The sequence below is a fragment of the Meles meles genome, chromosome 6 (assembly GCF_922984935.1).
Source record: "Meles meles chromosome 6, mMelMel3.1 paternal haplotype, whole genome shotgun sequence".
Taxonomy (NCBI): Eukaryota; Metazoa; Chordata; class Mammalia; order Carnivora; family Mustelidae; genus Meles; species Meles meles.
This window is the reverse complement of record NC_060071.1, coordinates 53541395-53567504: the sequence shown is the minus strand read 5'-3', so window position 1 is coordinate 53567504 and position 26110 is coordinate 53541395. Positions and strand designations below refer to the sequence as shown.

Genomic DNA, 26110 nt, shown 5'->3' with positions numbered 1-26110 from the left:
CAAAAAGTCTATTGTATTTTTTGATACTGGAAGTCTTGGTCCAGTCAAAATTTTTCTACAAAGAAAAAGGTATTAACATGTACAAAAATTCAAAATACACAATAATACATTTCTTAAAAGTATATCAAGAATGTAATCATGTAACTTAATCACTAACAGTATGGGTAAATCCCAAAGGGATCTCAATAAAACTGAAAATAGGGAGAGAAAAAGGGCCCGCATATTCAGCTTTTTCAAGCAGATAGAGAAACAAGCCCAACCATCCCAAGGGTTTCAATCCACATAAAATGCCTAGTTTTCCACTGCCAATCACAAAGGTGAGAGGATGAATCCTAATTTCTCTTGAAACCCAGTCACTCTGACCATTTCATCAAAGTTCTTGATTGATTCTTCACAAAATCAGTGAGGTCTAACCCAGAAAGAAATGTAGTAACAGGAGACTTTAGATATTTAAAGATAAAGAATTCAGAGAAACTTTTTCTCAAAATGTGATACAATGAAAAGGATTATAATAAAACCAAGTATCTTAGCAAAATCTGGTATGCAGTTTCGTATTTCAAACCTTATGAGTACAAATGCTTTACTACAGATCACATCTGAAAATAGTCTTCTGAAACTATGGGAGACTTTAAGTTATTTGCTTATAAAACTTGCATAAGTTACCTGAAGTAACATAACACATACTACTGTAAAATATTTTGATATATATAAAATGTTTTCAGATTAAATTATGTCTAGAGGGGCACTTGGGCGCTCAGTTGGTTAAGCATCTGCCTTTGGCTCAGGTCATGATCCCAGGGTCCTGGGATGGAGCCCGGGAGCCTGCTTCTTTTCCCTCCGCTGCTTGTGCTTACTTTGTCAAACAAATAAAATCTTAAAAAAAAAAAAAAAAAAATTACATCTGGAATATTAGAGTGGAGTGGGGTAGTTGAAAAAAGGAAAAAGAAGAAAATGCTACAGGACTAACAGTCCTACGTCCAACTCCAACTGCCAGCCTGGCTACTGGAGGAAGCTGGGGCTCAACCCTGTGCTGCTCTGAAATGGTCCCAGATTCCTACCTGATCTCTTCTGCTTGGGCTGATCTTCAGAACTCAGACTTGACCCCTTGTCGAATCTGGACTTGTGATCCCTGTGCTCCCCTTTCTAGATGAACCAACTTGCAGATTCTCAATATCCACCAAACCCTTTCTGTCTCCAAATTCTGCCACCTTCCAGTCTGTTTGGTACACTTGACAGCCAAGCCTTGCTGAAATGAGTGTTTCAGGTGGGAATAATAGTATTTACTGAGCGGCACCTTTTTTTATGTGCCTTGCATTTATTTATTACCTGTAACCCTCACAATAAAACTTGACATGCAGTAGGCATGACTATATCCAAAATCCAATCAATGCCTAGCACACTTAAAACTCCCACACAAATATACTAGCAGTCCTCACACTCATGATGATTTAACTTTTTAAAAAGTGCTGAAAACCTAATTAAAATATACATATTAAAGGTAAAATATATACTTTCTATTAGCACACATTTATAAAGTATCAGAAAAAGTTATACTTTTCCTACCATCTCTCTCTCTTTCAGTTAACAAATCAGATGAGGATTTCATTAGGATCCTAAAGATAAAAATGAATCCTTCTGGAAGGTTTCTGATTTTTATCTATAAACAGACATAAGGTCATTTGACAAACTTTTCAGGTAAGATTTTAAGATTAAGTGACTTCTTAAATTTAACAGAAATTTCTTCAGCAACTGCAAGCAATAGGTATCAAGGTCTGCCTACTATATTTAGAGATACACTAATGCCTACTGGTAAGGGCTCACTCTGAAAACACACTGCCTGGGTTTGAATACCTGATCCCACCACTTACTGTGACCTAACCTCCTTATGTTCCACTCTCCTCAATCATAAATATTGCTGTGAGAATTAAATGAGCTAATATAAATATAAAGTATTATTATATTTATTTATATATTTAATATATAAATATTAAAAACAAAATACAAATATAAAGTGCTTTGAACAGTGCTTAGCTCACAGCTGCTACTATGTATCTGTCATCATTATTATACAAATAATAGACCAAATATAGACCAAAAAGGCTATTTGTTAAAAAATTTTACTACGGGGGCACCTGGGTGGCTCAGTCAGGAAGCAGCGGCCTTCAGCTCAGAGCATGATCCCGGGATCCTGGGATCGAGCCCCGCGCCGGGATCCCTACTCTGCGGGAAGCCTGCTTGTCCCTCTCTCACTCCTCCTGTTTGTTTCCTCTCTTGCTCCGTCTCTGTCAAATAAATAAATAAAATCTTAAAAAAAAAAAAAATGTTTACTACATACCATACTACAGTTACTGGTGTCAAAAATTAGCTGTCAACTGCATTAGTACAGCAGAACAGACTTTCTGAAAGCGTGTACAATTCATACAGAGATGATTTTAAGTGGTCACAGATGTGGTTTTAAATATTCAATTACCTGGCAAAAAAAGTTACCTATTTTTGTCTTTAAATCTACTTGATCATATCAAGACCCTACCTGTTTAATAAAATAATTACAAATGACATATCTGTACAGTGTTAATATCCAAAATATATAAAGAACTTACTCAACACACAAAACAAATAATCTGATTAAAAACGGACAGATGAACCAACATTTCTCCAAAGACATACAGATGGCCAACAGACACATGAAAAGATGTTCAACATCACTAATCATCAGGGAAATGCAAACCAAAACTACAATGAGCTATCATCTCACACCTGTCATAATGACTAAAATCAAAATTACAAGAGACAACCGGTGTTGGCAGATGTGGAGAAAAAGGAACACTGCTGGTGGGAATGCAGTGGTGCAGCCACTGTGGAAAACAGTATGGAGGTCCTCAAAAAGTTTAAAAATAGAACTATACCCTATGATTCAGTAATTGTGCCACTGGGTGTTTACCTCCTCCCAAAAATACAAAAACACTTATTTGAAAGAATATATGTTCCCCTATGTTTACTGCATTATACAGAATAACCAAATTATGGAAGCAGCCCAAGTGTCCATCAATAGATGAATGGATAAAGAAGATGTGGTGTATACATATATACACAATAGAATATTATTCAGCTGTAAAAAAAAAAAAAAAGGAATGAAATCTTGCCATTTGCAACGACATGGACAGAGCCAGAGAGTATCATGCTAAATGAAATAAGTCAGAGAAAGACAAATACCACATGATTTCACTGGTATGTGGAATGTAAGAAACAAAACAAACAAGCAAAGGAAAAAAAAAATCCAGATACAAACTTTAAAAACAACAACAACAACAAAAAACCTTTCTTTTAAGATTTTATTTATTCATTTGAGAGATACAATGAGAGAGAGAGAGAACACAAGAGGGAGGAAGGTCAGAAGGGAGCCTGATGCAGGACTCAATTCCAGGACTCCAGGATCATGACTTGAGCTGAAGGCAGCTGCCCAACCAACTGAGCCTCCCAGGAGCCCCAGACTCTTGTTTTTTAAGATTTTATATATTTACTTGACAGAGAGAAAGTGAGAAAGCACAAGCAGGGGGGGTGGGAGAGGGAGAAGCAGGCTCCCCACTGAGAAGGGAACCAAGACTCTGAGATCACGACTTGAGCCAAAGGCAGCTGCTTAACCAACCGAACCACCCAGGCTCCCAAGTATAGAGAACAAACTGACAGTTACCAGAGGGAGGTGGCTGGGGGGATGGGCAAAATAGGTGATGAGGATGAAGAGTGCACTTACCTTGAAAAGCAGAGTTAAGATACAGAAGCACTAAGTCACTATATTATACATCTGAAACTAATATAATAACTGCATGTTAACTCTACTGGAATTAAAATAAAAACTTAAAAAATAAAAATTTCTTTAAAAAGATTGTATTTTTAATGCTAGTCTTTAATACCTGCTACAATTTAGTAACGCTGTTGCACTTACATTATCTTTATTTTTTAACAGCTACTTTTTATTTTTGGAAAGTGACAGTATTTTCAATCATAGTGATGGAAAGTATCCTTTTGGAATATATTCCGGTTTAAAGAGATCAACAGTTTTTTGGAAGATGAAAAGAGGACAAAGAGTGGGAAATGACTAAGCAGAGTTGTGGTAATGACATCCCAAGAATGCTTACAAGCATTCTCACTGGTAAGGTATCAGTAGATATGCATATCTCAAAGAGCCCCAATGAGCTCAGAACTTAGGAGTCACCAAGTATCAGGGAAAGGCAACAGGGTACATTGTACTTGGATGAGTTCAGGACTACAGAAAGGCTGGTCAGTAAGCTTAAGAGAGGGACAATACCCCAATCTACTTAACCTCCACCCAGGGTTCTTGGAAGTCCTGAGACAACAACTAATGCCTCTGCAAAAATGGGCTCAAAAAGTCTACAGACTTGGGGTGCCTGGGTGGCTCAGTGGGTTAAAGCCTCTGCCTTCAGCTCAGGTCATGGTCCCGGGGTCCTGGGATTGAGCCCTGCATCGGGCTCTCTGCTCGGCAGGGAGCCTGCTTCCTCCTCTCTCTCTCTCTCTCTCTGCCTGACTCTCCCCCTCCTTGAGATCTCTATCAAATAAATAAATATAATATTTTGAATGACCATAATTGGGAACAAATGTCCCAAAGAAAAGAATTGAGAGGATTTTTCTTTATACATCCTCACTAAATTCAGAGAGAACACTTCAGATACTGACATTTGGGAGTCCTCCATGGAATAAGCAAGCCTATTTACTGTACAGTCTCCCCTCACTAGTTGAGAGGCCCCATTCATATAGAACTGCCAACAGTTCGTTATGGTCTTACTCTTTTTTTTTTTTTGTAAGACCTTATTTACATACTTGTCACACAGACAGAGAGGATGTGCGCGTGCGGGAGGGGAGGCACAAGTGGGAGGAGCAGCAGGCAATGGGAAAGGGAAAAGCAGGCTCCCCACTGGGCAGTGAGCTCAGATGTGGGGTTCAATCACTGCAGGATCATGACCTGAGCCAAAGGCAGACGCTTAACAACTGAGCCACCCAGATGCCCCAGTTATGGTCTTATTCTTAATACAGATGAGTAGCCAAGCCTTATTTTAGTTTCCATGAAGTCTCCAACACATAAGAGAGAATGCAAAGAAACTCAGAGGAAACAGAGAGGACAGAGGACAGAAGATAAAAATTAAAACACCTCCTATAAAATAAATAAATACAGCACATCCATGAAACAACAACAACAAAAAATAGAGGACATGAAAGAACTTCTAGAAATTAAAAATAGCTGAAAAAAATTTTAAAAATTCAACAGAAAGTGGGAAAATAAAGTTAAGAAATAATACTGCAAATGGAAGACAAAGAAATAGGAAATAAACTGAAAAATAATGAACAAACTCAAGCCAAGAGACCTAAACCTCCTGAATGGGAATTTCAGGGGAAATAAAAAGACCACTAAGGAAATGGAGCAAAGAAAGTAACCAACAATGAACAATTCTACCATTGAAGGGCACTGAGTCCTGAGACTAAATGGGCCCCCTACTTCCCAACTCAATACAAGGAGGGAGAAAAAAAAAAAAGACTCCTACCAAGGCAGTGACATTTCAAAACCCAAGGGATAAAGAGATGATTCTAAATGTTTCAGAGAGAACAGGCCATATACACTGGAACAGGAAAGAGACCCATCTGCTTTCTGAAAAGCAATAATGAAAAAAGTCTGAAGACTGACAAACAATAACTTCAAAATTCTGAGCTGAATTCTGAGAGATTATCAACCTTGAATTTTATTCTCACTGAGCTATATTCCTAACCAAAAGTGAAGACAGTAAAACTTTTTAAGACACACAACAGTTCAGGAAACATATATTCTCTATATCCTTTCTCAAGAAGCTCTTAGAGGAAATACTCTTAACAAAGAAAAAACAAATCAAGACAAGGGTTGTAAGACATAGTGGACCCTACATTGGAAAATCTCAAGTTCAATGGGCCTGGATTACAACCTGCACAGACAGAATATTATGATATAAGGCTGCAGGAGGGGAATGGTCTTGGTGGTTAAAAAAACACAGAATTAGGGCCACCTGGGTGGCTCAGTGGGTTAGGCCTCTGCCTTCGGCTCAGGTCAGGATCTCAGGGTCCTGGGATCAAGCCCCACATCGGGCTCTCTGCTCAGCAGGGAGGCTGCTTCCTGTTCTCTCTCTGCCTGCCTCTCTGCCTACTTGTGATCTGTCAAATAAATAAATAAAATCTTAAAAAAAAAAAACCCACAGAATTAATAAAACACCTGACAAGTGTGAGAATTTTAAAACAAAAGATAGGTAACATTATGACAGAACTGCAGGAAAAACTGGGGCTACGGATATTTAAAAAAGGAGAAAAATTTGGGCAATCATTAGCATCAGGAAAAATGAAAAACTATAGAGAAAAGGCAATTATACTCTTACTTCACCTACATGAGCATAAAGATGTAAATGGACTACTGATTTTTAAAAAAAATTTTTTTTAAAGATTTTATTTATTTATTTGACACACAGAGAGAGAGATCACATGTAGGCAGAGAGAGAGGGGGGAAACAGGCTCCCTGCTGAATAGAGAGCCCGATGTGGGGCTCGATCCCAGGACCCTGAGACCAGACCTGAGCCAAAGGCAGAGGCTTAACCCACTGAGCCACCCAGGTGCCCTGATTTTTTTTTTTTTTTAAGATTTTATTTATTTGACACAGAGAGAGGGAGATCACAGGCAGAGAGAGAGGGGAAAGAAGGCTCCCTGCTGAGCAGAGAGCACAATGCAGGGCTCGATCCCAGGACCCTGAGATCATAACCTGGGCAGAAGGCAGAGGCTTAACCCACTGAGGGACCCAGGCGCCCCCTGACTACTGATTTTAATAAAAGTTGTGAAAAAAATTTATCAAGGGGGTGGATATGTGATAAAGCAAGTATAATAAAATGTTAATTGTTAATCTAGGTGGTGGGTACACAGGTGTTCACTATAAAATTCTTTCACTTTTCTGTATGTTGGAAGCTTTTCATAACCATATGTGAGGAAGAGATTTAGAAAGTATTAAGAAAGTAGAGAAGTTAGACTAAGTGTGATGGTATACAGGAATAAAAAATGAAAATAAGAAAGTGGGTAACCAGAGTAGACTATAAAAGCTGAGCATGCAAGAATAAATGAATCCCAACCTGCCCAGGCATTTACTTCTTTTTAGCCTTCCTCTTCCTAAAGTCAAGAGACCAGTGCATTGCTTAAACCTATGTCTACCTCAAGATAAAAGAGCCATGAAGAATGGAGATGGGTAGAAGTAACCCATCACCTTTGCCCAAAGTAGTCTGGGAACTGCCTGTATTTTAAAGAACCTTCCTCAGCCACAGATAGTAACTGCCTAGCTTTGGAGAGCAATCCAGAACACGAAACTTGTCTATGACAAAAATCAGCCGAGTCAGAAACTGGTAACTAAGAGAAGCACTGACACTCCGGCATATAGTTTTCTCCACAGGCACAAAATTTTTAGGGTAAGAGCCACCCACCATTTCAATTCTGACTGGTGGCATACAGACACATGAATGAATGCACTGGATCAGCATTCCTTTTCAAAACAGCTGCAAATTCTGACAGTTTACAGAATTCTTTTGGGATAAAAGGCAAATGACCAAAGTCGAGGTTTACTCATAGCAAGATGCACCAAGAGGTAGGTCTCAAATGGGTATGCCTGGATATTGCTTCCACTGGTTCTCAAAAAGCTGGAACTTGGGGCACCTGGGTGGCTCAGTCAGTTAAGCATCTGCTCAGGTCATGATCCTGGGGTGCTGGGATGGAGCCCCACATCAGGCTCCCTGCTCAGCGGAGAGTTTGCTCCTCCCTCTCTCTCTACCCCTCCCCGTGCTTGTGCTGTCAAATTAAAAAAAAAAAAAAAAAAAGAAGAAGTATTAAAAAAAAAACCAAAAAACCTGGAACTGCAGAATGGTGACTAACCTCCTTCACCTCATACCCCATGCAGTACTAATCATAATACCTGGTTAAAAATGATGACAATGCTGAGAAGGCTGAGAGCCCTGAATAAGGACTCAGTTAAGAGGCCAGAGAAGCCCATAGCACACTCTCATGACCTACTACCACCACCTGGAGTTTTCTAACAGAATGGACAGGTGCACCACAAACCCTTTCTGCTTGTAGCAGTTCTAATTTAAAAAATAAGAGGCAGGACTGGACCAGACTCAAACATCTAGGTATAGTCATAAGACAGTAATACCTTCTGGTCACTACAGAGATCTCCTGATTTTTGAGCCTTTTCTCTCATCTCTCAAATGACACTATTTCTCATTGATGTTTTAGAAATCTCCATTCAAACAGAAATATGTGATGCTACAAATACTTTTAGGACACAAGTTATGAAAATTATTAATTAAGAAGTAGTATCTTACTGGGACGCCCAGGTGGCTCATTCAGTTAAGTGTCCGACTTTATTTTGGCTCAGGTCATGATCTCAGCGTTGTGAGACTAAGCCAGGAGACAGGCTCTGCACAGGGCATGGAGTCTGAGATTCTGTCTCTCCCTCTCCCCTCACTCATGCCCATGTGCCCTCACTCAAATACATAAAATCTTAAAAAAAAAAAAAAAAAAAAAGGGAAAGTACTTGCAACAGCCTCACAATATGTATCTAACCCAAACTCAATCTGCAGATAAGTGAGATTAGGAATCACATTAACTCCTGTTCTTATTTAAAAAGCAAAACAAGGCTAATTTTTTGGTTTTCTTCTGCCCTATGAGGCTGAAGAGAGTTGGAGCTACCACACAACCACACAGTTCTGAAAACCTTATGCTTGAAGGTTATCTAAAACTAAAAAGTAGATATGGCACCCATCTAATTCTCTAGTTTGTGAATTTTTGTCATAATGGATAGTTCTTTGAAGATGGGTGCTAACAATGCAAAGCTTGGAACTTCTACTGCTAACTTCAAGTTATTCCCTTATCTCAATGCTAGTCTTCTATTAAAAAAGAAGAAAGCGTAAAAAATAACTGTATTATGCACCTATATATTCCACTTTCTGCTACAGTGCAGAGAATAAGCAACAGAATTTACCTCATACCCTAGACAACCATGATCTATACTTAAGCAGCTCAGAATAGAAGTACTGTAACCTGGAAAAGCTGTACATGCAGAAAGGAATTCTACAGGTGGGCTCTGGGCATAGTTATTAAAATTTATAGTTACAAGAAAGCAGAAAGTTTATTCAAATAATATTTCATAATAATTAGCCACAAATTTTGCTAGTGAGTACATTTTATATGGATCTTGCTCATAACTCAAACACCATTATCATCTAACATACCTCTTCAAATGATGTAAGTAGGAGGACCCAGATAAATTTTAATGATTTTTGAGAAACAAAAAATTAGGGGCAATAATTTAACTTCCCTAGATTTAAAGACTGTCATTTAATATTAATTTTGCTAAACTGTCTTCAGGCCTCAAGTGTTTCCTAGTCTCACGTTTTGTATTTATCTATCATGTAAGGGAACTCTGAGCTCTAAATTAATCTCAGCTTTTGTGAATGGTCTAGAGAAGATGAAGAATAACTTGATTAACTGAATCACCATAAGGAGAAACAACTTCCACATCAAAGATGCATAATTTCAGGGCCTGGGGGTGGAACAGAGGGCTTCTGATTAGTGTACTTTTGTACTTATTAACCTCTAGAAAATAATGCAGCTTTTAGAAAGAATTTTTCTAACGTGGATTATGTTAAAATGAAAAATGTAACAGGAAAAATGTAAAAATGTAACAGGGAAAGAAACTGTGAAACATTCGTTAGAAATTAACCAGTACAAAATTTTTAAATTAAAACTTATCCTTTAAGTTTTAAATTAAAACGTAAAGTATTTACCTGTATAAAGTCCTTATTTTTCCTTTTCATAAAATGCAACAAAGAATCCATTTTATTTTCAGTTATCTAATGCATTTATCTTCAAAAGATGAAAGACACATGGACCTTTAATATGAATGGCAGGGAACTCACCAATTTTAATAGCTTGGTTTTTAGTAGAGAGTCTCTTTGAAAGGCAATTTACAATGCTGAAATCAGAACTGACCATTTTTGTCAGGACGTTTTTCAGGTTTTAAAAGTCTTTATTAGTTTTAGTTTCCCTGGATGACAGAGTGCAGAGGCCAGACTTAAGCTAGACAACACAGCCTACACCACAGGAGGCAATCAAATATATGAATTGATAAATTACTATCATAAAAATAAATTTTAACCGTGGACGTCTTTCAAGCGACAAGATTACCCTATCTTTAAAATAATGGGGGCTGCACCAGCTCTTTTTCTCAACACGTGCCCTGGATACTCTACCGAGGAGGAAAGCTAACCAGGTTTTAGGCATCACATCGTTTTTGCATTACTAAAGCTTGCAGGTTTTCAGCATTAGGTTTCTGTGCTACCCACGGCAGGGCCTAGAACATGAGACGGTTGCGCGTGATTAGTTGTTTGTTTGTTGTTGTTTTTTTTTAACTCCAGCACAAGCCCCGCAAATGATAAATACGAAAAGCCCGATTCACATCCTACCAGCCCCTCCATCCACCCTTTACGAAGGAGGTTGTAATTCTGGCGGGACCTGGGGCGCAATACTCTGGTTCTGGAAGGACAGAACGAGTGCGTGGGTGTGTATTAACACTGCAGGAGGGGGGCGGCAAGACGTGATCACAGAGTGGGAGGGACGGATGATGCCTCTTCTGGGGCGGGAAGAGACTGTAAGAGGAGGCTGTTATGCATGACGGGGGCCAGCACGCGGGGAAGATGGTGGTGGCCGCAGGGCAGAGTGATTGCGGGGGATTCCCTGTTCCGGGGCGGCGCTGGGGGCGGCCTGCAGTGAATGGTCCTGCAGCAACTAAAGGGGCGCGACACTGAACCCGGGAATTCCCGACGGAAAAGGAAAAAAGGGCGCCGAGAAATGGGATTATTATGGGATGGCAGAGGGGGGCTCCCTAGAGAAAATTACGGGATCTATCTCACCCGCCAATTGCTGTACAGTCTCTTCACTCGCCGGTAATAAGCGTCTTTGTCCAGAGTCACAGCCATAGCCACAGACGCCGCTCCTACTCGGGTTCCGAGAATCACGCGAGGTCCCGGATCCGCCAGCCGCTCTCGGCCCCGGAATCCCGCACTCTCCTAGTGACCCGGAAGTATCGACCTCAAAGATGCCATTTCCGCTTCCGGGTCCCGACAGCACTTGGGGGATTTTTGTTTTGTTTTGTTTTGTTTTTTTAAACCTCTCTCGGGAGGTTAAGGGTTCGAGAGATGAAAGACAGTGGGGGAAATCAACAAAATGTGCAACACAAAGAGATTCTAGATTTTCGCGGGGTTTTCTTGTCAACTTAGCAACAGCCGCACGCGAGGAGACGTCGTCACGTAACGCTCCGCCCGCCCCTACTCTCAGCCTTACTGCGGTTTCCAGGACCTCAGATTTCTGGCGGAGGCTGCGACTGGGCACTGCGAAGGAGGCGGGAGGCGGGAGGCCTGCCGTGCCTGCCCCGCCCCACACAAGCAGCCGCGCGCCGCTGCAACGGTCCCACCCACCGACAAATGAGGGGGAAGCGGAAAGAGCGGGATCTGGCGTGGGACGGGAGTGGGAACTTCGGGTGCGTTCCGCTTCTACATGGTAGGGAAGCAAAAGCTGCTGCTGCTCCAGGACTGGAAGGATCCTTGGTGGCGAGGACAGAGCGAGCACTAACCAGGGAGAAAAAGTCCACAAAACTATCTGCCTCAGAAAGGGAAATAAAATGCCCACGCTTCATCTCAGCGCTGGGATGGCAGGGGAGGAGTCTTAGGAAACAAATGGCTTGAGGGGCTTCACACAACTTCCCCGACCCGCCAACCCCCCTCCAAGTCTTGACATCGTTCCTTCCAGTCTCTCCCCCTGCCAAAGTTCATTAACTGGTAACATTCTTAGGGCTTCCCCAAAGTACCGTTATTTCGGTTAATTCCAAACAAAATATATATGGTTCCTTGAAGAAATTCTTCCTTCTCATTTCTTCCAAGAACTTGGGAGTTTGAATCTGGAACATTGTCCTCCTCTTAAACAATTCCCTTGCGACTACACTTATATATCCTTTAATGGGAGTACAGATGACTTGTCTGGATACTTGTCTATCCAAGGTAACTGCATTTACAATAATGAATTTAGAATAGTAGTATTGAAATTACCCATTATGAATTCAAAATTAACCTTTATATTGCGTTTTAGCAAATATAGAACAAGGGAAGAGTGGAAAAGGATTAACTTAAATTTATTAATGCCAAGGGGAAGGAAGGTAACAGTTCCTGACCCTCCAGCTGTATCCACAGTTCGGCCAGGAACAGGCTCTGCCAGAGGCTAGGGCCAGCGCTACATAGTCTGTGGTTAATGGAGGGGTTTAGGGAGGGGTGAGCACATCAGCTGCTCTAGTCTCCTTTCCTTCCCCAGAAATGAGGAAGTGGTCATGTATTATTTTAGGAGTTCCCCCTGCCCACCCAATCCTCTCAAATTTGGAAGCAATCAGGTACAAGTTCTTTTTCCTTTTCACCTCCTGGAGTCCTGGGTCTCCCCACATCTCCCCTGCCCCTCCCACTTTTCCATAGTCCAAGGGCCAGAGTAATTGAAAATACAGCAGCCACCCAAGCAATGGGGACCATGCTGGGGCTTCAGTCATCAGCATCTTCACTTGAGTCTGAGTTGGCTGGCATCATAGGATCATCAATGAGTGAGAAGTCCCTTTCTGAGCTATCATAGCCCTGAGATAAATCATCATCATCATCTTCATCCTCATCGTCCTCATCCTCCTCAGGTTGCAGTGGTGGCAACCTCAAGGCAGTACCAGAGGTGGTAGTGGCTGGTGAAGAAGGGTAGCCAGGGGCTCTCAGGCCTGGATGGTGATGGTGGTGATGGTGGGGGTGGGGGTGGTGGTGGTGGTGATGAAGCATGGTGCTGGAGTCTACATGGGGGGATGATGCTGCACCACCCATCACAAACGGCATAAAAGGCAAAGATGCAGAAGTGGCACTGCTGTGACCCAGGGATGACACAGACTGCAAGCCACTACTGCTGTGTTGGAAGGTATTATGCAGAGATAGGGACCCAGCGCCTCCGCCCTGCATCAGGGCCATCATCTTTGAAAGGTCTGGTCGCATTCTGCGGGCCCGCTTCTTGCTGCTGTCTGGTGTAATGGGCCCTGGCAAAACCCGGTTGAACACAGTTTCAGCATGGTGACCCTAGGAGGAAAGAGCAGAAGATAGTAAAAACAAAGAAAGGAAAAAAGCAAACTAGAAGACAATAGAATCCTAGCTTGCAAGTGCTTTTTCACTGAATATCTTTAGGATGAGCAAAGCAAGCATAGTCAATAGGAAGAGGAAATACTGGATTTTACTGTTGGAAACATTCCAGTGCTAAAGCTAAAATGGAGATTGATACTGACATTTATGTGAACCAGAGTTTTGCTTTTTTCCATGACTACACTGTACCTTTACTCCATCCAGCCATTTCACAGATGCTTACCTTTGTTAACAAGGAGACTGGGCAAGGCAGTGAATGAATCAGTATTTGCACAGTATACTTTACTGATGGCAGATTGTTCACAAGATCTTACCATATGAAGTACAACACAACTATATTGACATTTACAAAACTATTACAGCACAGCAGAGTGTAGTAAACTAAAGACAAGTCAGGTTAAGACTTCTTTCTGGATGTCTAGAACAACAAAAAGATTGTGGGTAGCTCCTCACGAAACTTAATAAAGTGTTTTTCACATTGATAAAAAAAATATCTGTTGAATTTTAAGCTTCTAAATGTTCTGTCTGTAAATTTTTTTATTTTTATTTTTTAGAAAGAGAGAATCCAAGCAGGCAGGGAGGGGCAGAGGAGGAGAGAGAGAGAGAATCTCAAGCAGACCCCACACCCAGTGTGAGCCCAACACAGGGCTCAAACTCATGACCCTGAGATCAATACCTGAGCTAAAATCAAGAGTCAGGCGTTAACTGACTGAGCCACGCACACACCTCTGAATATTCTGGCTGCAAATTTTGACCAAGTATACCGAAGCTGGAACTTCCTACTTCTAGTGCCTCTGCTTTGCTAGACCTAAGTATAAATACTGGGTACCAAGGCATGAAACTCAGACATTTGGTAACCATGTCTCTGGATGCTATTTACCAATCTAAGCTTACTACCTGACATGTGAATATACCATCTCGATTTGGAAAAAGAAACATCTCAAAACACTGTATTTGTATAGACTTTTAAACTATAACAATAACAGCACCTAAACTCCTGCAGGTACCAGTAATAATACACCATTAATTCTGTCTGCATTAAGAATTCCATACTGGGGTACCTGGGTGGCAGAGTCAGTTAAGTATCCAGCTCTCGGTTTTGGATCAGGTTGTGATCTCAGGATCGTGAGACTGAGCCTTCTAATGGACTGTGGGCTCAAGAACAGAGTCTGCTTGAGATGCTTTCCCCCTCTATCCCTCCCCCTGCTCCCACTCTCCTCCTCTCTCAAATAAGTTTTTAAAAAACCCTCTAATAGTCATGATTTTGTGATTCCCTAGGATCTTTTCTTTCTTAGATTTATCAACTGACTATAAAAAAGTAGTAAAATACTTGAGGGAAAAATAGGTAATACTGGAAGAAAACCCTTTTTTATAGGCTCCTCCATAATGTTAGATTCAAGACAATACCAGAAGACAATTCAAGAAGATACCAGCCTTCCAGCCATCAGCCTCCCATATCAACCACTCTGCTTATTATACTCCTGGTCCCATGGAGGATATGAGGAAAAGTTAAAATATTCTTCTACGGTAATAATATTTATATGAAACCACTTCCACAATGTAAACATAATAAGCCTCATAAATGCATCTCACAAATAACTATCATGTACAAAGTAACAATCTCAATTTGTTAAATGCAGAAGATATATATTGTCCATTTGGAAATAAATTTTGTTAAAGACATACCATGTGGTTTTACATATATATTATATACATGTGTAAAGATGAATATAAAAGGTCCAATGATAGATGATAAGTGCTAATCATTTTTTTTCGAAGATTTTATTTGACGGAGAGAGAACACAAGCAGGGGGAGCAGCAGACAGAGGGAGAGGGAGCAGAAGGCCCTCTACAAAGCAGGGAGCCAGATGTGGGGCTCGATCCCAGGACACTGAGACCATGACCCAAGCCAAAGGCAGATACCCAACTGTCTGAGCCACCCAGGTGCCCCATAAATGCTAATCATTTTAAATGACTGCTTACAAAACCCTGATTTAGTATGTTTAAAAAAGGCAACTATTGACCAAAGTAAGGCAAACCTAACAAAGAGAAACTTTTATAGTCAGATTTTGGTGCAAAGGATTATGGGTACCTCATCTATCAAATGGCCTACAACTGGGATAAAAGCCTAAGTACAGTTGAAAATAAGGGAATAACCAAAGTTATTATTATAAGCTATAAAACATGTTTTCCTGTCCTTTTTCCATTACTGGTGTTATTATCAGTGATTCTCGACTTCCTCCACATTGGGAGACACTATGACTATGACTAGTCCTTGGTATGTCCCACATCACTTCTAAAATGTACAGCATCATAAAATTTTTAAGAGATTATCTGCTCCTATACCCTCAACTTTTCAAGATGTGTAAACTGAGAAGTTCAAAGGATTTGCCAAATATCCCTTAGCCAGAGAAGGCCTTGACTGTTCCAACACTTCTTACTAATCTTTATGTTTTAATATGCTTCAAGTGCTCAAGTTACTTTTTAAAATTGTATGCCCTTCTATACACGATGATGCCAAGAACTGTAAAAATACCAGTAAGAAATGACTAGTTTCCCTACTGGTGGACTGACGTATATTTTTGCGTACACTGGTCCAAAGGTAAGTAACAGAACACAAAATTAGTTCTCCTGTCACATCTAATGTGGGAACAGAGCAGTAATGCCTCAGTCTCACTCACCTTTTTCCCATTCCTAGAGTTAGCCGTCTGTACTGGTTCCATTCCCAAACAGTTCAATTCTGCCTTATTATTTTTTTTACATCTCTGCCACTTCTGTTTTCTGCGATCCTCCATATACTGAAATAGAAAAGTATTAGTTATCCTAGAGGGAAAAAAATCTCCCTGGAGTAATTATTAAGGTACTAGTATCTAGGTTGACAAAAAATGCTTACTGCATGGATAAAGGATTAGTCCTACTGGAAAACTGCCATTAGCAGATCTCTCCCCCCCAAAATTAGGTGGTTATATAATAGTTAAATAATAAATATCTGCCTAGTATTTAGTTTCATAAGTGCTTTAATATTATTTTGATCCTCACAACAACTCTGTGAGTTAGGAAGACTAAGTATTATAATATTTGACAGATGCAGAAAAAAAATGACATACTATGGCATGCTTCTGCCCTCTCACGCAGCTTAAATACCAAGGGAATGACTTTAAATCTTGCTGGATGGAACTGCCACTCACCGCTAGAAATCGGGGATCGACAGCGAACTCTGGATGACCCTGTAACCACATCTCCAGTTCAGCCCGGCGAGGGGCATCCTCACCCACCAGCAAAGTACCATCCACCTTATTGATGACAGGGATCCGGGTCTCCAGGTCCACATCAAGGTGATTAGGCTCTTCCATGCATTCCACCTCCAGCTGCAAACCCAGAATCCACCCCCATGAGCACATACTCTTTTGTGGGACAGGGAGGGAGGGGGAGCAGAGCCAATGGTAGCCATAAAGTAATTCTAGTATCTTCTAGTCCCTTAATCCCAACTGCCTTCATCAATTAGTGAGAATAAAAAACCTAATCATCATGTTAAAGACTCTCTCCCACTCACCTCAACTAGCTTCTTTCTGTTTCCCTTCTTCTTATGAAACAGAGGATGTCCATCTCCCATTACTCCATTAGCCATCAACTTGTGCTTCTGGAATGTTAACTTCAATCCTTCCTCCTAAGAAGACAACCCACCCACCCAAGATGTCATATGGCACATGTTTTTAAAGTAAATATTAAGCTTTGGGGAATCATAGGGTACGGGTCATCCTCTGGCTCAATGATGAGAAGGAAGGCCATCTGACTTAAGGGTAGAAATCAGAAATGTATCTAAACTTATATACTTTTTCCACAGAAAGATTTTGTTTCTTGACCAAGTGCTCCTCAGGTAGACATTAGAAAAGAATTTATCTCAACAATACCCCATACCTGGTGTCTCAATATTAGCATGGCAACAGGGGCAAAATCCTGATAATTCCTATCACATACTAGTTTAAGAATTTTTTCTTGGGGCGACTGGATGGCTCGGTTAAAAGTCTTTAAGTCCAACTCTTGATCTCAGATCAGTTCTTCATTTCAGGGTTGTGAGATCAAGTCCCATTTTTGGGCTCCACGCAGGGTGTGGAGCCTACAAGAAAGAAAGAACGAAAGAAAGAAAAAAGAAAAAGGAAGGAAGGAGGGAAAGAAAATTTTCTTGAGTACTTAAGGAACAGCTAATAGGGTTTCAATGTGGAGGGTTTCAATGTATTTCAATGTGGATCAGGAAAAATAAATGAAATTTCCCATTTATTAAATAAATAACACTAATTTAATTTCACTAAGAATAACTTATTATTAACTTTGTAAGGTCCATAATACCTAGGTGTCATTTTAACAGCTTTCCCACAATTTGATCAATCTTTAAAACTAGGTTTCTAGGATCCAGAAATAAGTCACCCAAAAGAAGTCTTGTATCAATTAAATTTTTCAAAAATATGGGTTCTTTTAATCTAGTCCTTAGGAAATACAAGATCCCTTCCTTTACTGCAATGACTTTTCTTCAAAGGAGCTTTGTGAACTCTAATTTTTCTCCCCTCTCCTTTCTATTTTTACTTACTTATTTTTACTTACTTTACTTACTTAAATTTATTTGTTTGATTTTAAGTCATCTCTACATGGAACACGGGGCTCAAACTTAAAACCCCAAGATCAGGGGCACCTGGGTGGCTCAGTGGGTTAAAGCCTCTGCCTTCGGCTCAGGTCATGATCCCAGGGTCCTAGGATTGAGCCCCCCATCGGGCTCTCTGCTCCGCAGGGAGCCTGCTTCCTCCTCTCTCTCTGCCTGCCTCTCTGCCTAGTTGTGATTTCTGTCAAATAAATAAAATATTAAAAAAAAAAAACAACAACGCAAGATCAAGAGTTGCATGCTCTGGGGTGCCTGGGTGGCTCAGTGGATTAAAGCCTCTACCTTCAGCTCAGGTCATGATCCCAGGGTCCTGGGATTGAGCCCCACATCAGGCTCTCTGCTCAGCGAAGAGCCTGCTTCCCCCCCACCCCCCCACCTGCCTCTCTGCCTACTTGGGATCTCTGTCAATAAATAAGATCTTAAAAAAAAAAAGTAGGCACCCCAACTCCCTTCTCATTTTTAAAGTTAGCTAACCAGTTTAATATCCCCTTAGTAAAGCAGTTTGCAAAATTCCAGTCTCCTTCCACACTTCCCAGTGCCTAAATGCTGAGCTTACATCTTTGATCTGAACTGTAAACTCCTTTTCATCCATGCCTCTGCGAAGTTTCGTGAACTGAGCTGCTGCTGTGGTGACTGCGGACACTTCCTCCTCTGCCATGGAAGCTGCGCTGCTACTTCGTGGTGTGGGGACTGGAGAGTCACCATATTCTCCTGGAGTCAATGAGGGACTATCTAGCAAGTGGTTGCTTGGCCCCAAAATTCCTCCTGTTACCATTTCCTGGCTCCGGCGGCTAGAAGGCCACTTCCCTGAGAGTACAGCCTGGCAGACGAGGTCAATACGGTTTATAAGCACACGATCCTGAGTGGGTGGAAAAGAAATCAATACTGGTTTTAGGGCCTGAGTACCAGCTATGTGATTCTGTGACAAACAACAGCACCATCATTAGCAGGATGGGTAAAAATCATAAGGCAGAAGGAGGGAAGTAATAGTATCAGATCCCTAAGTCAACCGGGAAGAGTTTCATGAAAAAAACGTGTAGCACTAAATATAATTAAGGAAAACAAGAACGATCTGTTTCTTGTTCCTGGTTTTTGTTACAGTATATTGCCAGACTTTTTGTCTAGGTACGAGGCTGTTACCTTGGGCCACTCAGAAGCTCTTTGTCTTTCTTGTAGCAGCAGCAGCTCAGGGGTCATTTGTTCTCCATCTTCATTTGGGAATCCATCTTGGGACATAGTGAGGGACAGAAGACTCTCTTCATCATAGAGCTTTGAGCGGGACCGGTCAGCAGCTAGAGACCATACAGAATGTGAGCAAAGGTGGAAGAATAAAGTTATTATATGGGCTTTAAATAAAGGCCCAAAGAATAACAGATCTCTTTTGGTTTTCTATCAAATCGAAATCCAAATCTCTCCCAGAGGATGCATTTAGAAAACAAGGGAAAGAGCTGGGTGAGGAGGGTGGGAGGGTGGGGAAATAGGGAAAAGGGCCAACAGCCTGTCACATGCACTCACTTAGCTTTTCTTCCTTCTCGTCCTCACTCTCATCAGTGCTGGAGCTGGAGCTGGATGAGGATGAGGAAGAAGAGGATGATGGTGACAGCTTGCTCAAGTCCAGTTCTGAGTCTGAATCATCCTCATCCTCCAGTTTGACTGGTGGAACATTCCGGGAAACCAGAGGGGCAGTATCAGAGGGGGCTACTCGCATCTCATAGTCTTGTGGGGTTGGTCGGCTCCTGGCCACCACCTCATGCTCTAGTTTTAAAGTCAGACTCTCCAGACTGGGGACCTGGGCAGCTGTCTCCTCAGGTGGCTTTTCAACAGGAGCATCTGGGCGCAGGGGCAGTGGTGAGGCAGTGCGCGAGGTATACTGCTGGTGGAGCAGTGGCGTAGAGCAGCGTGACAGGGATGGAGCTGGTGCTCCTGCCTGATGGTTCTGCATATAATTCATACGGGCAGCCAGAAAAGAAAAGTCTGGGTCCTGCATGATGTTGCAGTCTGTTTGGCTCACCCCATGGCGGGCTGCCCCTCGTAGAAGCTCCCCATCATGCCGAACAGGCTCCCACCATTTGGGCAATTCAGGACCTGGAGGCTGACATAATGCCAGCCGATCTTCCAGAAGGGGATGGCATAAAACTTGTTCCCGTAAGCGCCGAAGCAATTCAATACGGTAGAGAGTCCGTGAGGCCCTCTCCTCAGTGATGGGCTCAATGAACAGATTAGGGTCTGGGGGCTCTGTAAGAGTAGGGTAGGGAGGAGAAATGAATCACATTAGTTCTATTGCCATCCATCCCCACTCACCCAAGACTCTCTAGTCTTGCTTACCATCTCCAGCTGCTGGGGGAAGGCGGCACACTTGGCGACACATGGCCACAAAGCCATGGAAGTACTTCGTAAGGCTTTCGTCTGTTTTTTTGTCCAGTCGGGCAAACGTACGGAAGCGATCCCAGTGGAACTGCATGGTATCGGGGTCATACTCCACACCAAAGGTAGACACTACTCGATAGAAATCAGTTTGTTCACGCCTTGTCCATCTAAAGGGAAGAGGAGTCAGGCAGCAGAGAGCAGAAAAACACAGGGAAACTGGTTACTTTTTACTGTGAGTAAGAATACCTGAATAAACAAAAAATTGAAAGATGGGGCAAAAAAAAAAAACCCTAAAACAAAACCAAAAACAGCCCAGAAAACAGCAGAAGAGATAGTTAAGAGGTACTCTATAACACGAAAGATTTTAAGAATAGCCAGCTAAGGGAAAAAATACGTGGGCAAATAACTCAATGAGAATGGCCATGTAAGAGACCTTCCAAGGAGCTGTGGCTTTTTTGTTGCAGAGAAGTAACAACTAAGGCAAAAAAGATGGTCCCTCAGTAGGGAAGTCCAAATAAATCCTTCCTAAGATGCTTTTCAATATAGGACCCATAGCCAAAGGCAAGCTTAAAGCTCAGCCCAAATTCCCAGTCACACTTTACCGTTGCTGTTTCTCCCGCCGTGCAATTTCTTTTAGCTTGAAGGCTGCCTCACAACGCCGCCGTCTCCGGTCCCCTCGTTCTGCAGCCTCTATCTTCATCTGTTCTCTCTTGTAGCTGCGTTGATAAGCTGTTACTAGGCGCCGAAGCCTAGCTGTCAGAGCAGAGCCTGGAGGCCAGAAGAGATGGCCTGGCTGCTGTGTCACCTGGGCTGTGGGAAGCAAAGCAGAATGAATAGGAAGTACAGGAAAGGTAGTAGAGATAACACCAGTTATTTCAACCCAACCCAAAGCAAAGCTCTTAGAAATCCCAGGATAGGACAGAATTCAGTTAATAATTCCCGAAACCACCACCCCACACAAAATTGTACTAGTTGACCTAGAAGTTTACCTTCATCTCCATCAATCACTGAGATCTCCTCATCCATCATCATCAAGGGATCACCCTAGAGAAGGAGATCCACCCCACAGGATGGAGGGGGGAGGGAAAGGGGGGGAAGTTGGCACTCTGAAATCACTTTCTTATGTGTGTCCTTCTATGGCACCAAAGGGATCAAGAAAAACTTATAATAAAACCTCACAAAAAAATGGAAGCAACCAACTAAAGGAATAAGAAAGTAGAACCTGAAAAAAATCAGTTGCTGTTAATCGCTTGAAAATAAAGGGGCTCAGGAATTTAGCAGTCAAATAATGTACTTCAACGTCCAGCTTCGTCCCACCTCCTCCACAAAGCCATCCCTGGTCTCCCCCAGCTGGTGTTACAATCCTTTCCATGAATACTTTATATTCTCAAATAGTAGTTACTTTCCGTCTTATATTATAAATTAATCAATATACTTCAGAATCCAGGGAATAGGAGAATACTTAACTATTTAGTAACAGAGCAAAGCTATACTCAAATGAGAATTCCTCACCTCATCATCTTGGTCCTTTGGGGGACCCTGGAGTGGTTTATATTCAGGATCTTCGCAATCCTTATCAAAGTCAACCCTAAAATTATCCAAAGGCATGAAAAAAAAAACAAGAATGTATCTTCTTTCACTAAGAGGAATTTAGGATGAACACCTAGCCAAACATACAATCCAGGATGGAACCATGGTTTTCCATCATGCTCAAAGGAATGGCAGGCCAGGTGCTAAGCTCTGAATAAAGTTAGGTAGAACATCCAACAAGACGAAGAATGAGAAGAAGCTGACAAAGTGCCATTCTAAACTGGTTGAATCTGAAATGAAATACTTTGGCCAGAATCCTTCCTTTCTTTTCATAGTTTACCTATTCTTCCCCTCCTTCCTATTTACTATTATTGTTACATTTGAATAGTCCATATTTGCTTGTTTTATTTTGCTCTATTGAGTAGAAAAGTGACATAATAAATGATTTGTGATGAAAAACCGAACCAATTTCCTTTGAGGGTCCTGCACTAAGCAAACTAAGACTGTGATCATCAAAGAGAAATCTCTCAACTGCAGAGTGCATGGGTATTCATGAACTAAGCCAAATATTTCACATGCCCCTCAGGTCTCCACATGAGAAGTTTTGTTGAACTCACTGGCACCCAAGCTAAGGCAACACTGCCCTACTTGGTGACTCAGTATTAGCATGGCAACTCATCACTGAGGCATGTATCCAGACAGAGTATATGCCTATTATGTGTCAGCCACCATTGGGAGATGATAAACCAGGACTAAAATATCCTGAGGTTCTACCACATAAGTGATACAGGAGAGTGCATGGCAATTATCTTTCAAGACAACCAGTTTAGTTGTCTTTTCAGCTACTGTGGCTGTATAGATAAATATTGCCCCAAAAAACCAACAACAACAAAAAAACTGAACAGAACATCAAATAAGCCATTTGGGAGTAACATTCATTTTCACCCTTGGTTGCACCTTATGGCAAATGTATTGTTTTAGCCTAGTTTATGGAGTCCTTTCCGCTGGTCCCACTCTTTGTTAATAAACTATCATTAATGAGTATAACCACCATTAAGAATACCGATGGGTTTATAGTTAAGAATTATGTTATCTCTATATAAGCAACTAAGAGCCTTCAAAGGGTAGACTCAGAACATCAAGAGAACTAAACACCAAGGCTTACCCTTCTACTATGTCAGAGAAATTATCCAACACTCGGTGTTCTGCTGCAATGGCTTTGTCATCTGGTCGACCAGCCTTTTCCAGGAAGCATAAGGCTGGGTCTGCCCTCATAGTATTGTATTTCTCATAGCCTAGGAAAAAAAAAAGACCATAAGCCAAAGAAAAGATTAACTTTGCCTAAAGTGTGCTGGAATAACTCAAATATACGAGCTAGTTTACTCATAATACAAAATATTTTGGACAGCTGTTGGGTTTTATTATTATATTGAATAGTTCTATAGCAATTATGAAGTTTTATCACTAGTTGTGAAAGATAGGAATTTGATCAGAATATTTATAGAATGGTGGCAGATTTACATAGCCATTTAACCAGTAATTCTTCTGTTATCATTCATACTACACAGTTGGGCAAATGAAAAAAGTAAAATAATTTAGGACCAATCCACACATTTTCAAATGAAGGATAAGAAACACCTGCAAACAAATAGGCACTGACTATGTGATGAATACTGAATGAATGAATGAGTGAATGAACACAATTCAGGATGTGTGGACTCTTTTAAATCTCCTTGTCTCAAAAGTAAATTTTTTTTCAAAGATTTAATTTATTTGACAGAGAGATATAGCAAGAGAGGGAACACAAGCAGGGGGATGGGAGAGGGAGAAGCAGGCTTCCTGCGGAGTGGGCAGCCTGATGCGGGGTTTGATCCCTGGATCCCGAGATCATGACCCAAACCAAAGGCAGATATTTAATAACTGAGCAAACCAGGTGCCCCTCAAAAGTAAATTTAAAACTAGAACATGTTCAGTTTTTCTTATCCATCAAAGTTCAGGAAAACATGTGGTTCAAGTGCCATTATTTTTATTTTACAGAAATAAATAGAGAAGTATTTTTAAAAAGAAATGATATTCGAATTCACTAAGTCACTGAGCTGGAAGTTGGTTAGCACTCACTGCTTTTAATACCTAGGATTTGCTATTAAGCTAGACTGAAAAGGGAGTACTCCCGCTCTTTGTACTTTATTTTTTATCTCACTGTAGTTCACACTTCCATCAGAATGCGTGTTGAATATTTAGACAAACAGGATGCTACATAAATAGAACACTTTCACACAAATTAAGCATCGTTATTATTAATAAGAGTGGGCATATATTACCTCCCCTGATTTGTGAAACCTTAACTGAGATGCATAACATACAGACTGTTAACACAGGTTAGAGAACAGATGGGAAACACCCCACCTTAGGATTTAACTATCCATCTGGCCTTTCTAAACATCTATTTATAGGAACTAATTGCTTCACTGTGGATATTTAAGAACTAGTTTCCTATTCTAACATATTTTATTAAAGATCAATCAGAGAACTCAGTTATTGGCCATGAGCGTTTTGCTACATGTTCCATCTGTGGAAATAAGTTCACAACAGGAAAAGAATAAACTAAGGAAAGGTACCCACCATGCTTAAAGACTCCAATGAGCAGGGACTTGTCAGCCTCACTGTCCCACCATGTTGTTGGAACCTCTAGCTGATCCACTACTGGGAACCATATGTCAATCTCACTAAAGGTATAAAAGAGCAGAAACAGCAAAGCAAAGAAGGGAATTAAAATGACAATCCTTGGAAAGATTATCATAGGTATCTTGTTTTATCCAGTAATTTAAAATGCTCCTGGATCTGCCAAATTCCTTCCACGGGTATCAAGGTTAGGATCAAAGACCGGATATACAGATCTTAATTACCAGTTATTCCAAAGATAGTACAGACTGAAATAAGTAAACCAATCTTTTCTGGAGTAAGTCAGAGCATAAAGAGAAATACATAAAGAAAAATACAGCATAACTGTACCTGGCAATGGCACCCCCTAACACCTTCTCTGCCTGGTCTCCAATAACCTCCTGCCTCAGATAATACAGCATTCGTACCCGCAATAGCACCCTAAAAGGGGGGAAAGAAAAGCTGGCTCAGTAATAATGCAGAAACTCTGAGGTGGAAAATGTTTTGGTCTTTGTTAATTTCTATCCTTACTTGTTACACTGATGTTTTAAATGCTTCTTATAACTCTCATCTTGGAACAGAGTATCAGGATTATATTTCCGGATCCAATCTGCCTTATGGATATCAAAAGTGCTTTGTGACTTTACTTTTTTCCCCTTGCGTCCACGGGGTACAGGGATAGACAGACCTGGGAAAGGGGAGAAATTGAAGACTTGGATTGAGAAAAACCCTTGGACCTGAAAAAGATTAGGTAACCAACAGAAATATGAAAAGTAAAGAGTTGATAATTACCTGAATGATTCTGCAATTCTTTTGTCTTGCCGTTTTCGGCAGGGCTAATCAAGTCCCAAATGAAGCCCTTGATATTTTCATCCCCACGATAGTGCAGAAGACAGTATACAAGGATGGCCCGGCAAATTGTCTCCACATCTCGTTCAGTCATACGTCGCTTGAAACGTCCATGAGACAAAATATCTCGCCACCGTCCCCAACTAGAAAAACAGAAAACTGTAGTAATATTTTCCTGGGGACTCCCAAAAGGTAGGAGACAAAAACATCTGGGGAAAAACATGGTAACAGAATAAAGCTTTTCCCATTATCCCCTCTTTGGTCACAGCCTCCAATTTGAAAGGCAAATAGAGTGTCCATCAGGATGGAAATACACTACCTCTAATGGCAAGGTGGTTCTTACCCATATACCAATAGGTGCTTTTCCACCCGAAAGCAGTCAGTGCGCCCATAGGTATGATGACGGTCATGTCGGCGAGAGCGTGGACGCTCATCATCTTCACTTTCCAAATCAGAGAATTCCACTAGGTCATCATCTTTCAGAGTGCTAAAGTGGCGGGTCTGTTTTCGTACTCTAGGTGTGTCAATCACCAAATTATTCTATACAGAGAACAGAAGAAGAGTAACTCCCTTCATGACAAGGCCATGGGAAAGGAATTAACACAATTATGGACTGAAATAGCCTTGGATATAACATTTGTAGATACCTAAGAGATTTTTTTAGGACAGGCGAAATATATGACTCAGAAACAAAGTTAAGTGGTAGATATCTAAGCAGTTTTCTGGGACTTCCCATACAGAAAGTTTTTACAATGGCTCTTATATGCAATATACCATC

General features: G+C 41.1%; 2 protein-coding genes and 2 non-coding genes across 8 annotated transcripts in view; all 4 read right to left on the bottom strand.

Moving 5' to 3' along the window:
* The window catches only part of SUPT16H (SPT16 homolog, facilitates chromatin remodeling subunit), a 39516-nt gene extending 28396 nt beyond the window's left edge, over positions 1 to 11120 (bottom strand). Inside the window, exon 1 of the mRNA XM_046009585.1 lies at positions 10977 to 11120. Within this exon, the coding sequence (XP_045865541.1) occupies positions 10977 to 11042 (66 nt within the window). The 5' untranslated portion in view covers positions 11043 to 11120. The remainder of the gene's footprint in view (positions 1 to 10976) is intronic.
* A 1113-nt stretch (positions 11121 to 12233) lies between these two features.
* Positions 12234 to 26110, bottom strand: part of CHD8 (chromodomain helicase DNA binding protein 8) — a 63643-nt gene continuing 49766 nt past the window's right edge. For 4 of the 5 annotated variants that reach the window (XM_046008160.1, XM_046008156.1, XM_046008157.1 and 1 more), the window contains exons 22-38: positions 25676 to 25872; positions 25276 to 25475; positions 25015 to 25195; positions 24835 to 24924; positions 24445 to 24548; positions 22988 to 23117; positions 21805 to 21880; positions 21282 to 21336; positions 20895 to 21102; positions 20251 to 20459; positions 19441 to 20160; positions 19066 to 19217; positions 18482 to 18784; positions 16825 to 16938; positions 16460 to 16639; positions 15953 to 16069; positions 12234 to 13211 (exon numbers count right to left, since the gene is read on the bottom strand). In XM_046008160.1, coding sequence (XP_045864116.1) covers positions 12645 to 13211; positions 15953 to 16069; positions 16460 to 16639; positions 16825 to 16938; positions 18482 to 18784; positions 19066 to 19217; positions 19441 to 20160; positions 20251 to 20459; positions 20895 to 21102; positions 21282 to 21336; positions 21805 to 21880; positions 22988 to 23117; positions 24445 to 24548; positions 24835 to 24924; positions 25015 to 25195; positions 25276 to 25475; positions 25676 to 25872 — 3603 coding nt within the window. In that variant the 3' untranslated portion in view covers positions 12234 to 12644. The remainder of the gene's footprint in view (positions 13212 to 15952; positions 16070 to 16459; positions 16640 to 16824; positions 16939 to 18481; positions 18785 to 19065; positions 19218 to 19440; positions 20161 to 20250; positions 20460 to 20894; positions 21103 to 21281; positions 21337 to 21804; positions 21881 to 22987; positions 23118 to 24444; positions 24549 to 24834; positions 24925 to 25014; positions 25196 to 25275; positions 25476 to 25675; positions 25873 to 26110) is intronic. The other variant, XM_046008158.1, reaches the window with a different exon arrangement.
* LOC123945203 lies at positions 17140 to 17221 on the bottom strand. Its single transcript, XR_006819108.1, has one exon. It is a non-coding gene; the product is annotated as a small nucleolar RNA U6-53/MBII-28 (small nucleolar RNA).
* Positions 22400 to 22509, bottom strand: LOC123945202. The gene has a single exon (XR_006819107.1). It is a non-coding gene; the product is annotated as a small nucleolar RNA U6-53/MBII-28 (small nucleolar RNA).